Consider the following 14,033-nt stretch of genomic DNA (forward strand, 5'->3'; position numbering starts at 1 on the left):
AAAAAAAAAAAAAAAAAAATTGGTACATGCAAGCACATGCTCTCCCTTTATAAAGGTAAGGATGCTCATAAAGGCAGGGTCCTGTATTTTCTATTAAAAGACCCAGCACTAAATTACAGCTTTTTAGAGTCCATTTCTGTAGATAAAATCAAAATGTATCCAAGTACAGTCTGATTCCTACAATGCCAATTGCTTCCTAAGTAACAAGTCAAATTCAGTCCTAACTTAACTCCACAGATTTCCAGAATGTGTTGACCCAAACATGCTTAGATTTTGACTTCCACTAATAAAGAGAAACCCCTTTTTTTTTTTTTTCCCCTGAATGTCTAAAACAGCACCACCACTATCATATTGGGGGAACTTTGAATTCCTTTATCAACAGCTACTTTGGAGTGAGGGACAGGGTCATTCGGGCACAAATAACATTCATCTCCTAGTCCAATAAGCTCATACTGTGGCACTGACTTGGAAACGTAGTTTTTTCAAGCACTTGGGCATTCTGTCCACTAGCAGCTTGGGGATGGTGTCTTGAATTTTGAAAAATAGCGATTGCTTGGCTCTATTGCAAGAGACCTGCAGACTGACTGTTCCAGGTCTGTTCCCACTGAAATTCCCAATGACTTTAATGGCCAGGTCTTTGGATCAGGTCTTTGGGGTGAAAAGAAGAAATAGGATCTGACTTCTTTCTCCTTTCTCTGGTTTACCAGAAGTTATATTTCTGTCGAAGTCAATGGAATTAATCTCGATTTACACCAGGGAAAAGAAAATTAATTGCATTATGACAGAATGGCTGCATATTAAACATGGTTAGAATTTTCTTCTGGCTGCTTTAAGCAGTTGGAGATGCAGTATTTCACCTCTGGTGTCTTACTAGATGGGCAGTGCTTCACTTTATAGTGTTTTCGCCTTTCTGTTACGTAGACTAGGTAGGTCACCATTGGATCAGAGACAATCAAATCCTGCATTGGTAGAAGCGTTGCCAGCAGATTGAGTGAAGTACTTCTTCCCCTCTGTTTTACCACTGGTGTGGCTACATCTGGAGTACTGTGTTCAGTTTGGGGCCCTCAAGTGGAGAAGGGATGTGGACAAATTGGAGAGAGTCTAGCAATGGGCAACAAAAATGGTTAGAGGGCTGGAGCACATGACCTATAAGGAGAGGCTGAGGGAATGGAGCTTATTTAGTCAGGAGAAGAGAAGACTGCGGGGAGATTTAATAGCAGCCTTCAACTACCTGAAGAGTGGTTCAAAGGAGGATGGAGCTAAACTGTTCTTGGTGGTGGCACATTACACAACAAGGAGTCAAGGTCTCAAATTACAGCAAGGGAAGTTTAGGGTAGATATCAGGGAAAAACTCTCACCAGGTAGATAGTAAAGCACTGGAACAGGCTACCTAGAGATGTGGTGGAATTCCCATCCTTGGAGGTTTTTAAGACCCAGGTAGACAAAGCCTTAGCTGGGGTGTTCTATTTGGGGATGGCCCTGCTGTAAGCAGGAGCTTGAACTAAATGAACTCCTGAAGTCCCTTCCAACCTTAACTTTCTATGATTCTAGTTTAAATGCTTTGTGATGTCATGTTCAACACCTGTGCCTGTATTCTATGTCAGGGTTTGGCTGTTAATTCAAGGACTGCAGCAATAAATTTTCTGAGAATGTCTAAGCTGCTGATAACTAATATCAATTGTAATGATTCTGTCTTGCTACGCATCGGGCACTAAAGTAGTCTTTCATGTTCCGGGAATATCTTTCTTTTGCTTGTCTTGTGCCATGATAGATGTATCGGAAGAATGTCCAGCAGCTTATCCAGAACCTGATCCGGAAGCTTGCCTGTCTTAGCCAGTATGAGGAGGTACTTGCAAAAATAAATGCAACATCCACAGATCGCCTCACTGTCCTGAAGACCAAACCACAGTCCATACAGAGGGACATAATCACAGTCTGCAGTGACCCTTACACATTAGCCCAGCAGCTGACTAACATAGAGCTGGTAAGTGGTTGCTAGATCTGTTTACTAATTTTCCAGCCGCCCTTGTGCATCTCTTCTTGAAGCGCAGAAGAACAAAGGAATTGACAACTTCTGTATTGTCTTTAGGAGCGCCTGAATTATATTGGACCAGAAGAATTTGTCCAGGCATTTGTACAAAAGGATCCTTTGGATAATGACAAGGTGAGTGGAGGGGGGGAAAAAAGGACACTGTTTAACATCCTTGAACTTTTATCTGTTAATAAAAGCATTTTATAACAGCAAATAGATGTGAACACAGAACTGCTTGAGAGCTTCTGGTTTTATTGTAAGAATTTTTGTTCATTTGGCAAGCAGGGGTGAGGGTGGAGCAACTCAGTTCCTATTCTGATCTCGCTCAGGGACCCAACATCTCTTTGACTTAATGGCTTCGTTGGGATTTTGCCGCTTCTTTAAATCTACCTGAAGACCTAGCCTTGACTGAGGCCTTGCAGGTGATTACACATGACCTTCCTTTTCCACAGCCAAGATGAAAGGCTCATTTCAGTCTGTTGGCTTTTGAATCGCTCATTTTCTCTCTTTCTTTTTCCTCCTGCCCTTTTAGTAAATTGAGCTATTTGTCGCAAGCTGATAAGAAAAGTGCAATTTGCTTGCATATCTTTTATATTATACCTGCAATGAGGATTATGAGCTACAGGCCTATACAGGATGAAGGGCAAGGACAAATGGTGCTTTTAACTAACTGTGCTGGAGCTGTTATCCCTCTCTTTTGGGTTTGGAGATGAGTTATGATCTGTTGGTTGACTATGCCAAAGCCATGAAGTTAATACTAAATTACCTGCCCTCTTCAGATTTGGCAAACCCAGTGTAATGATTCAGTCATAACTTACCTTTCATCCAGACAGGATCCCAAAATGACTTTCTGTAGGTAAAGATAATACCACTTAAGTTCTGGGCTAAATTATGGGAACTGTTCCGAGATGCAACAGAATAACGTAAGACAGGAAGGGGAAAATAAGGTTTTATCTGAAATTGCAAGGGCAGTTTTTGCAAGGCAGACTATAATAGCCTAATTTGGACTACTCACTTGAATGAATGTGCCAAATAAGCATTGAGCCATCAGGCCTCAATTTTACTTCTGATGCAGGTGGGGGGATGCGGCAGGGCTATTAGTTTGATGGGGCATGGCCTGATATGGACTTTTGCCCTCATTCAACAAAACTTAAAAGCATATTGTGTTTAAGACCTGATTTTACTGGTCTTTCAGGTGGTCAGTACCACTTACCACTTGAATGTGTGAAAGCTTGAGGTGGTGAGGTTACATACTAGAGGTCTTTTCCCAGGAAAGAAATTGCAGGAAAAAATAACAAAGCTGTGATATGTATGTTGTCTCCCCCCCCACCTTTTCTTTTCTCTCACCAGAGCTGTTACAATGATCGGAAGAAGACCCGTAACCTGGAAGCCTATGTGGAATGGTTTAACAGACTCAGTTATTTGGTTGCTACAGAAATCTGCATGGTGAGTTGGTCCTTTTCGCCTGGCATGCGGTCCTGTTTTTAAGTTGTGAAGCCTCTTTAGCTGTAGTCCTAGAGCTCCACTCCTGCCCCTTCAATGTTCCCTTTGTCAGCTGCATCTCCTGTTAGCTCACCCTTTGTGCCTGGAAGGATATTTCCCTTTTTGTCTATTAATCATATTGTCTGTTAAATAGTGACATGCCACATGCTCAAATTAAAGCTTGATAGAAATCGGCTACAAAAATGTAGCTGATTTCATTCATGCGTCTCCCCCCTTCTCCCCCCACACAACAGCAACTTTGTGCCTCATTGGCCATCTCTATTGTGTGATAATTACTTTGCACATGAGGCATGTGTAAATGTATTGTGCAGTTAACCAGTTTAATTGCACAATAGATGTAATGTGTCAGACTAAGAACTGCCACTGTCACTTACTGGGTCAGACCATAAGTCCATCTAGCCCAGTATCCTGTCCCAAATGGATAGTGGCAGAGGACAGATTCTAAATCTAAATAGATCATGTCCAGAATTTTTCCACACTTTTTTACTTTTCTTTGTAACCCTCTGAAGCTGCAGTGGAAGTTCTGATTCAGAAACTGCACCCCTGTCTGTCATATTTGGTATTTACTGATGGGCCTTCTTAATATTTTTTCTATGAATCCTTCATAGGTGCTCCTCACCAGTAATCCTCCATGTGCTCCCTTTCCTGTGGTTGCTTAACTTGTTAAGCCCACCTGTTTCTTATCACAGATTTCCTGGATTTAGGCTCGTAGCTTGCTCTGCTTGTAAAGTATGGTATAAAATGGCAAAAACTATAGAGGAGATATATTTTACAATATCATGATAAAGAACTGATCATTCTTCCTCCTGCTAAAGAATAGCCCTCCACTCTGATCTCTTACAGCCAGTGAAGAAAAAACACAGAGCAAGAATGATAGAATATTTCATTGATGTGGCCCGAGAGTGTTTTAACATCGGCAACTTCAACTCCTTAATGGCAATTATTTGTGAGTATCTGGGTGGTGACTTTTAAAGGAAACTTTCTCCTCCTTAGTCCCCTTCCTTTATTTTAATCTCTAAAAATAGCTTTGTTTGCTTAAATATGGAATGCTTTCACTATTTAAGTACTCAGCTGGATAGGAAGGGAAAAAAATAGTGAGGAGAGTTGCTAAATATTTCTTAGTAATAGACACTTAAATAAGACTATTCAGTACTGTAGTTTGGACTACTGTCTAATTTAGTAGGTAATTGCAAGGAAAGAGAAAAAAATACGCGACTTAACATATACCTTTACAGCACAATGCAGTGTTGTGTAGCTTGGGTACCAGAGGTTATAGCTGAATTTAATACAGCATTTTATCTGGGATAATTTACCATGCTAATGTGTGTACACTGCTTCCAGTATCCTTGCTAGCTAGGGTTTCTCTGCGGGATAGTGGACTGTGACCATGGAGATGTACCCTTAGTCTGCTAGTGTTTGTATACTTCAAGAAATCTCAGTGCCCCAATGCCATTCCTTGGAACACACTCATTTCACAGCTGTGGTCCTGACCATGATTATTTATGAGTAAAATTTAATCGAATGCCAGTTCATTTCTCTTTTTTGCCGGTATAATCTTTGGGCACTTGTACACAAACGCAGAGGCTGCTCTGATGTGCTGGAATTCCAGCATGGCACAGCAGACTTGATAAATCAAGTCTATTTACTTTGATTTAAATTGAGTCTGCTGGAGCATGACAATCGCTGCGCTTCAGCAGCCTCCTGTCCTGTGTATCAGTGTCCCTGTGCTTTAAAAATGGTGGCGGGGTGCTTGAACTAAAGCTTTTTTGAGCTGTAGTTCTAGCGCCCTGCCACCATTTGTAAAGTTTTAAACATTTCTTGGAAATGTTTAGTTGGATAAAATTCTTAATGGAAGATGTTGAATTAGTTAGTTTCAACTTTCTGTCACTACTTGTTGACTCTTCACAATATGTAACCAATTTAACACTACTGAAATAAAACTCTTCAAGGTATCCTCTTGAGGAATTCTCCCAATATTCTAAATCAGTTCAAAACTGAATTTGGAAACACCAATTTCCAATGGAATGGAATTTTTGTTTCCTGACTAGCGCTGGGAAGTCTGTCTTGTTAACAGCTCCTTTGTTTTTACTTTGGAGACTTTTGGTTCTTTTATTTTAAGCTAGTTAAGTTCTATTTAATTTTGTTTTTTCCCCTTTGTTGCAAAGCTGGTATGAACATGAGTCCTGTGTCTCGACTAAAGAAAACCTGGACAAAAGTCAAGACGGCTAAATTTGACATTCTGGAGGTATGTTAGATTGATATTTAGAAATATGTCTGTCAACAGTGTCAGAACTGACTGTTCCAAATGAATTTTTCTTTGCTTGTTTAATGAAATGTTGCACGTGTGGATGCATATCAAAAGTGAAAATTTCAATGGATAAAATCAGTCCTTGAGTAAATTTTCTTGTGTGTAACTTTTATTCCAAAACCTAGTCAGTAACTAGAAGCAGACAATGTTCATAGAATCATAGAAAATTAGGGCTGGAAGGGCCCTTAGGAGGTTATCTAGTCCAACCCCTTGCTCAAAGCAGAACCATCCCCAACTAGATCATCCCAGCCAAGGTTTTGTTGAGCCAGGCCTTAAACCTCCAAGGATGGAGAGTCTACCACCACTCTAGGTAACCTGTTCCAGTGCTTCACCAACCTCCTAGCGACAGGTTTGTTTGTGTTTTTTTTTTTTTCTCTTAGTAGCTAACCTAAACTTCCCTTGCTGCAGCTTGAGACCGTTGTTCCTTGTTCTATCATCTGCCACCACTGCGAACAGTGCTCATCTGCTCCATCCTCTTTACAACCACCTTTTAGGTAGTTCAAGGCTGCTGTCAAATCCCCCCTCACTCTTCTCTTCTGTAGACTGATAGTTGGATTCTGTCCAACTTGTCTACATCCTTAGAGGGCCCCAAAACTGGACACAGTACTCCCAGTGTGGCCTCACCAGTGCAGAATGAAGGAGAATAATTACTTCCCTTGTTCTGCTGGCAGCGCTTCTACTAATGCAGCCCCATATGCTGTTGTTGTCCATTATAACCCCCTTGTAACAGCTTAATGTCCACTGTAACAACCCCCAGTTTGTTTTTAAACTGAAATTTTAAAATTGTGAGTAGTATCTTTTTGGAGTCTGAGCAATATAGTCAGGATCAAAATAGCATAATAATTAGATCTTCCTTTTTTCATAGTGGACTTCAACCTTTGGTGTACCTACACTAAAGCTTTATCTTTATCTTGCATTAATTGGCAGTAATTGATAAATAATATTTCAGCATAATTGAACACACCAATATAGATTATTGGTTAACTCTAGAGATCCTCTAGCTACTGTGGTTCTCATTTAATTTAACACTTAAACCTCTGTAGCATAAGAAGGTTTTAGTATTCTGCTCTGTGTGCATGTCGAACATCTGTTAACATCAGTAAGTGAGCTATTGACTTAAGAGCAAAAGACTGGAATAGAGACCCATTTTGTGCATCTTTGAGCAGAAATTTTGCCTTGGAATGTGAATTAATACTGTTATTTGGGGGGAGGGGAAGGTCCAGGTGATGTGCATAACTGCTTTTGTGCTGCCTGACTTGACTTTATTCATTGAGTTTCTTCATGAGCAGTTTTAAGTGTGTGGGGGGTTTTTGTTTTTTTATGCCTGCTGAAAAGAGAGAGAACTGCTGTTTTAAAAAGGGGCATTTGCAACATAAGACCTTTTGAACTCTAAAATTCTCTGTCATGAAAACCATTGTCCAGATCACAGTCCTGCATCTCTGCAGCTCATTATTTACATTTTTCTCCCTGTCTACAGCATCAGATGGACCCCTCTAGCAATTTCTACAATTACCGAACTGCTCTTCGTGGAGCTGCTCAGAGGTCCTTGACAGCTCATAGTAGCAGAGAGAAGGTATGGTCATGAATGACCTGGCAAATGGGCAATAGTGAAATGTGCTCAGTAAGCTATGTGGCAAGTCTTTGATTCACTTAAAAAAAAAAAAAAAACTATTGGGAACTAACTTCAGTAGGCTTCCTTAAAAATAATTGGATCCCTGTTCATTCCATGTGTTCTTGAAATCTTGAGTTGGATGCATATATGAACCAGCAAGGAAACAGATGGAAAGTTTCAGAGGGTTAGGTGGACTGGAGAAATAATTCACTTCCTGGCTTCCACTCAAAATCAAGCCCAGTATGCCACTGACTGGAAGTTGTTAACACTAAATAGCTGTCTTAACTGCTTCATTTGCTTCATTCAGGATATTATCTCCAGCTTTTGGTGAGGAGGTGTCTACATTGCAAGCTCTGTCACAAATGGCGCATGTTGTTGACAACCTAGACAGAAAGCCAGGGATTGAAAGAGGCTGAACTACTTTGCTATCCTTTGTCCCTGTGTTTTGGAATTGAGGAGCACTGATGGGACAGAATAATGAGCCTTGTGCTGGTACCATTCCTACTGTATGCAGCTTGTGGACAGAGGAGTTCAGTCTTGATGCCTTTTGATCTGACTCCCATTATGATCATAATAGTCTGAAGCCAATGCATAATCCCCCTGGTGATGTGTTTCCTCACCCCCCCCCCTTCTTCTGTTGCTCATCTTCTCCAGCCAATATTTCAGTGCTTCTGTGGAGGAGGAGATCTGTGGGAGTGCTTCTTGATACCCACAACTCCATAGGAGACTAGGAGGCATAAATGTGGGCATTTTTTAGTTGACAAAGTAACTAGTCCGAACCCAGAGATTTCTGAGAAAATGGCTTGAGTATTTCAATGTAGAGAGGTGTCATTCAGGTAGTTCTAACTTTGTGTTTCTCCTGTGGAGGACACAATTTGTATGTGGGGTTTACACTGAAAGAGACGGATTGATGTTAATGTAATCTTTGAGTAGGCAAGAAATGAAGAGCAAGTCTTGACAAATGCCCAAGAGAAACCAATTTTTCCATAAAGACTGGCAGAATAGCTAAGAGGTTGGAAGAAACACAAAAGCTGCTGCTCCTAATTCTAAAATGTTTTTACCTTTTTATTTAAAAAAAAAAAAAAAAAAAAAAAAAAAAGCTTTAAAATACACCGAGAGAGTGCTTAAATTTAAAAAAAAAAAAAAGCTCAAATGCTAATAGTAAACCTATTTTATGAATCTGTCTTCTGCCTGAAATAGATACAGAATATCAATTTTACACCACTGCTGCTTTGTTTCTTTTGTGAAACTGAAAGCGAATTAAAAATAATGTTGAGAGCAAAATGATGAAAAGAAAGGGAGCTGAATAAACTGTTAGATGTGCTGAAGGGTGTTTTTTTTGTTTTTTTTTGTTTTGTCTATTTTTTTGTTTTTGTTTTGTTTTTGTTTTTAAATTGAAGACACTGAAAGGAAAAGCTCAATTCAATTCTTAAATATCTGTGATCCAAGACTTTGTTTGTTTGTTTATATCAGACTGAAAGTTCATTCTCTACTTAGCACCACTGTAATAGGCCCCTCTACACCTTCCAGACATTGCACAATTAACTGGTTAATTTGCACAATTACCAGCTACACATGCAAAGTAGCTATTATACAGTAAAAAGCTCCAACCAGCTTTGTGTACTAACTTTTTTATAACTGGTTGCTATTGAGTTTTAATTGCACATGTAGCAGGGTCTCCCCTGCATCAGGGAGCCCTGTCAGCTGACCGGGCTTCTAGTCTCAGAGGTGCACCATGTCCTGTGAACACTGCCCCCCACCCCCCCGCAAGCCCTAGGGATTGGGGCAGCTGTGATCCCTAGGATCTGGGGGTTTCATGCACCCTTAGGGCTCTGGGGTATGGGAAACCCCCAGGAGCAGGCAGATCACTGCAGTGGAGATCCTCTGCCCCCTGCACCCTCAGGTGCTAAGCAATCACTCTCTAGCAGTGATCCTCTAGCCCCAGAGGTGTATAGGGTTCTCCTGTGGCCAGGGGACCTTCAGCTGAGTGGGAAACTCCCAGCTGTGGGAGCTTGCTTATTGGCAGTTCAAGGGGACCCTGGTAATAAGGCACAATGTGATCTAATGTGCAATCCCACATTTATACCACCTGTCATGTATGTGTGGCACTAACTTATTGGCTTTTTTTAAATTCATTTATTTATTTTTGCTGTAGCAGTCTGTTAAGATTATTGTTTCAGGGCTTGACTCTGCCAAAGTAAACCACCAACATTGCAGAGCAGTTAAACTAGTGTTTATGGTTGATAAACCATTATTAACTGTAGGGGCACATCCAGATTTAGGGAAGAGAGGTCCCTTCTGTCTATAGTCTTTACTATTTCAACTTGAAGAGGCCTTATTTGCCTGAATTTTTATTAGTATGAGTAGCCACAAATTCATCCAGGTATCTTTGTGGGGTGCTTAAGTTTGGGGTTTTTTGTTCTTCTTATATTTAAAGGGGTGGGGGGCATTTAAACTGAATCACTGAAAAATTATTCAGAAATGGTGGGAAAGAAAGATGCGACCCTCTTAAAATAAACCAGGTTTTGAGAAATAAGAGGCTGGGATCTGTATTAATGCAGGCCTTCTTGTAGCATCTATTTCATTCACTTTGGATAGGAGCCAAATAGCTTGCTAGCCTACATCCACTCAGAGGCGAGCTACTAAATAATTTATCTACTTCCAATAACATTGGCTCTGCATGTCAGGTTTAATAAACCCAGTCTTGCTGCTCATAGAATAACTTAAATTACAAGGCAGGATAAAGATAATCCATAAACTGTGCTCATTTATGCATATGTTCTACACCTAAAAATAAAATATGAATTTTTAGACCTAAAAGTCTGTTGGATATCATTTGAGGTATGAGATGTTAAAGTATAAAATGCTGCATTTGTTATAGAGATGAATAAGTTTCAGGAATCCAAAGAGTTTAGTTACCCATCTGCAGAGCTGTGCAGAAAGCCACAAGTAATTCTGACATTCCAGCATGACTTCTGTCTCAAGGTGGCACAACCTTGAATTTTTAAACATCCTTATTTGAGTAAAAGTTTCAAAGACTGAATCTGGAACTTGGAAATACTTCAAAACTCCCCAAATCAAATTTGGGCAATTCAGTTCCAGAGACTCAATCCCTCCTACCTCCCCAGCTCATAGCTCATGGTTGTCTCATGGAAAGATTGTACAGATTCCTCTGACTTGTTGCACTACTGCTGTGCTCGTAACCAATACAAGGCATGTTGGTACATCTGAGCTTTGAGGGGACACGCAGCTCATCAAAGAGGGGAAAAAGGGACACTGGGCCCATCTACAAGTGCAATTAATGTGGCTGAATAAACTCCAGTGCAGTTCACACCAGAGTTTATTGCTCCCGGGCACTGCATTTGCATATGTGCCTGGGACTGCAGCATGTTGAGCTGGGGCAGAGCAGCCCTGGCTAGCAGGAGGCCCCAGGGTTCAGCCTGCCCCCCTGAGGCTGCTGCAGCCCAGTTCAGTGTGTTGCATAGGGGCTGGCTGGGGCACAAGGGTGCTTCAGTGCAGGGCTAGCTGGCAGGCAGCCCCTGCACCGAAACACATTTTGTGGCCCAGCCAGCCTCATTGGTGTCTACATGTGCATTGCAGCAGAGTTTAATTAGTTTACTTCATTCTAATAGCCCAGCATATGTAGATAGTGATGTTTTACTTTACAGCTATTTGGCTTTGTAGTAAATGTCTTGTGTAGATGTGTCCACTGTCTTTTAATGAGGAAGCAAGAGCTACATGTAGCTGTGGAACTGGAGGATGAGAGAGAGAAGACATGTTTAGGAAAAGTAAGGAGGAAAATAACTTATCTGAGAGCTGAGGCTGCCCTGGAACAGTAATCTTAACAACAGATTGCTCTAGAGAGATTTGTTCTGTTTCAGTGGGACATGGGCTTCTAAATTCCTTAGATTATTGTTGAAATCTCCTTCTTTTTTTTTTTTCTTTTTTAAAGAAGATTGAAGTGGAGTCTTCAGCAAACTCACTTCCAGAAGGCAACCCCCCAAGGATAGCAATACTGTCAGCCCTTGGCTCTTGGGCTTTATTGCTGTCAGTTGGTGTTTGGGTTTTTTCCTCAGCTCTGTGGGCCTGCTGTTACTGAATGTCTTCCTGCATTCAGGCATTGCTCAGATAAAATAAGACCTAGTCTTGGAACATATGCCAATTATGTGTAAATAAATTACTTGGACTGAAAAAAACTCAGGAGGGAATAAGTCTCCCCATAGTAGTTGTCTTTAGCTTTAATATCCAAACACCTGTTGATAATGGGCACACAAGAAGAAACCCCTGTATTGTCTCCTTGTGGAAACTGCAAGACTGTGATATGTGGTCATAACACTGAGGAACTCTATAGAAAGTAAATGGGTTAGGCAGGCTTTGGTCACCACAAGTAGCAGGAGAAAGCCACCTTGTTTTAGAATGTAATATGATGGGGATTCTGAAAGAGTTTACAAAAATGAGAAGGTGGAAGAAGTCAGAGGCACAGCTGAGAGCTGGAGCTGAAGTGAAATTAAGAGGATTCAGCTAGATTGCATGATGTCTTGCTCAAAAGAAAGCCATCGCATATTGTGGGAATAGAGTGATAATAAATTTGTGAAGTGTTATGGCTGGAGGGTGAAAGGAATACAGTAGGCTTTAGCTCAGTGCTTAATTTCTTCACTGGGTGCATCTACACAAGATCTACACAGTAGTTTGCTGAGCAGTAGCGTGCAGGGCAAACCCATACTTGTACACTACTGTGCAATAGTACTAGGCTACTGCAAAGTTAGCGTCACTAAAGCTGGTGCTACTGCACAGTGGTGTCAGTTACTGCTCATTGACTTAGTACTTGGTTATGCAAACACTAAATTTAATGCGCTGTAACTGGCATATTAATGAATGTGTAAACACACCCTGTGTGACTTAAATCTCAACACATATGGTGTTAGGACTATCACCTTGCTTTTGTGCAGTATTAAAGATGGAATATTTTAATTTAATTTTTTTTATTCCCCCTCAGATCGTGATACCTTTCTTCAGTCTCTTAATCAAAGACATTTACTTCTTCAATGAGGGCTGTGCCAATCGCTTACCAAATGGCCATGTCAATTTTGAGGTAAGTAAAACATTTTAGAACATGATGATACTTTTTATTACCACCATGTTAAGTCAGTAAGCAGAAGACTTTTAACCCAGGTATTGATTTTGCTTCCACTGAATTAACTGGGAGCAAAATTAAGCTCCAGAATAAATGTATTTACTGATTGCCAGGGATCTGGGTTTTCCATTTCCCACAGAAAAATGGAGAAAACCATGGATTTCCCTCTTCTCTGATTAAAAACAAAACAAAACAAACAAACAGATTTTACCTTTTAGCAGAGAAACCTGCAGATTCTCCAGTTTTGTAAAGAGCTGTGCTTGTGGCACAGTCCCAGCCTGCAAGAGTTGATTGCAAAAAGGGCAGGAAATCCCCAGCCCTGTCCTGGAATGGCTACTTGCCTGCCATGCCCCATGCTGCTTGCCTGTGGAGCCGTGCAGCTGGCCGTGGGAAGGAACCATAGGGCGTGGCAGCGCTTGGGGGGGGGGGGGTGGTAAAATGACACCTCGCATGTCAGCCACCGCTGTTGCTACTGCACCCCCTGCTACCTTCCTGTAGCTGGCTCCATGGGCACAGCTGTGCGGCTGCACGGCTCCATAGGCAAGCGGTGTGGGGCAATGGTGCCTCTCTGTGAGCTGTGCACAAGCTGGCCGATTGGGGTGGGGGAGGGAAGGGGCTTGCATGTGGCAGCTGCCACTACTGTCATGCCTTGCGCCCCTTGTCTGCAGAGCCGTGTGGCTGTACAGCTGTGCCTGTGGAGCCTGGCTGTGGTGATGGTGGTGATGGCAGCTGCTGTGTGCAGGGTGCACCCCCCCCCCCCCGGGCAGCCGGTGTGTGTGTGTGGCCCACAGAGGGGCCCTGCTACCCTCGGCCCTGCTCCTGGGAGCAGGCACAGACCCCCACCCATTTTCAATCTGCCCTTCCCTCGCCTCCTCACACACTTACCTTTTTGGGGGGGGTGTGGGGCTGCTGTGGGGGGAGTGAGGGCACCAGCAGGGCCCAGGGGGCTGTTGGGGTAGGGGGGCTTTAATTTTAATCATGGGTTTTGGGGGTTTTATCAGAGACTTCTCAATTTTTTTTATCAGGGAAAAACCAGGATCTCTGCTGATTGCTACTAGAGTTGATTTGCATTTTTCTGTTTTGTTAAAACTGAGTCATGTCTTAAGAATATGTCAAATAAATCCAGAGAAGAGCCATACACATGATCAGAGGTCAGGAAAACAGACCTTATGACGACAGGCTGAGAGCCATGGGGCTCTTTAGCCTGGAAAATCATAGGCTCAGGGGTGATCTGATGGCCACCTATAAGTTTATCAGGGGTGACCACCAGGATCTGGGGGAACATCTGTCCACCAGAGCGCCCCAAGGGATGACAAGGTTGAATGGTCACAAACTACTGCGAGACCATTTCAGGCTGGGCACAAGGAAGAATTTCTTTACTATCTGAGCCCCCAAGCCTGCCATCAGGAGTGGTTCAAGCACCTACGTTGAACACCTTCAAGAG

At 42.0% G+C, this 14,033-nt stretch overlaps 1 protein-coding gene across 2 annotated transcripts in view; it reads left to right on the forward strand.

Annotated features, from left to right (window-relative positions):
* RASGEF1B (RasGEF domain family member 1B) overlaps positions 1–14,033 on the forward strand; it is a 55,792-nt gene that overhangs the window by 37,960 nt on the left and 3,799 nt on the right. For both annotated transcript variants that reach the window (XM_019516729.1, XM_019516730.1), the window contains 7 exons: positions 1,772–1,984; positions 2,090–2,164; positions 3,383–3,478; positions 4,379–4,481; positions 5,701–5,780; positions 7,321–7,416; positions 12,452–12,547. In XM_019516729.1, coding sequence (XP_019372274.1) covers positions 1,772–1,984; positions 2,090–2,164; positions 3,383–3,478; positions 4,379–4,481; positions 5,701–5,780; positions 7,321–7,416; positions 12,452–12,547 — 759 coding nt within the window. The remainder of the gene's footprint in view (positions 1–1,771; positions 1,985–2,089; positions 2,165–3,382; positions 3,479–4,378; positions 4,482–5,700; positions 5,781–7,320; positions 7,417–12,451; positions 12,548–14,033) is intronic.

This window comes from Gavialis gangeticus, unplaced genomic scaffold (assembly GCF_001723915.1).
Source record: "Gavialis gangeticus isolate Ggan-Ray unplaced genomic scaffold, GavGan_comp1, whole genome shotgun sequence".
Taxonomy (NCBI): domain Eukaryota; kingdom Metazoa; phylum Chordata; order Crocodylia; family Gavialidae; genus Gavialis; species Gavialis gangeticus.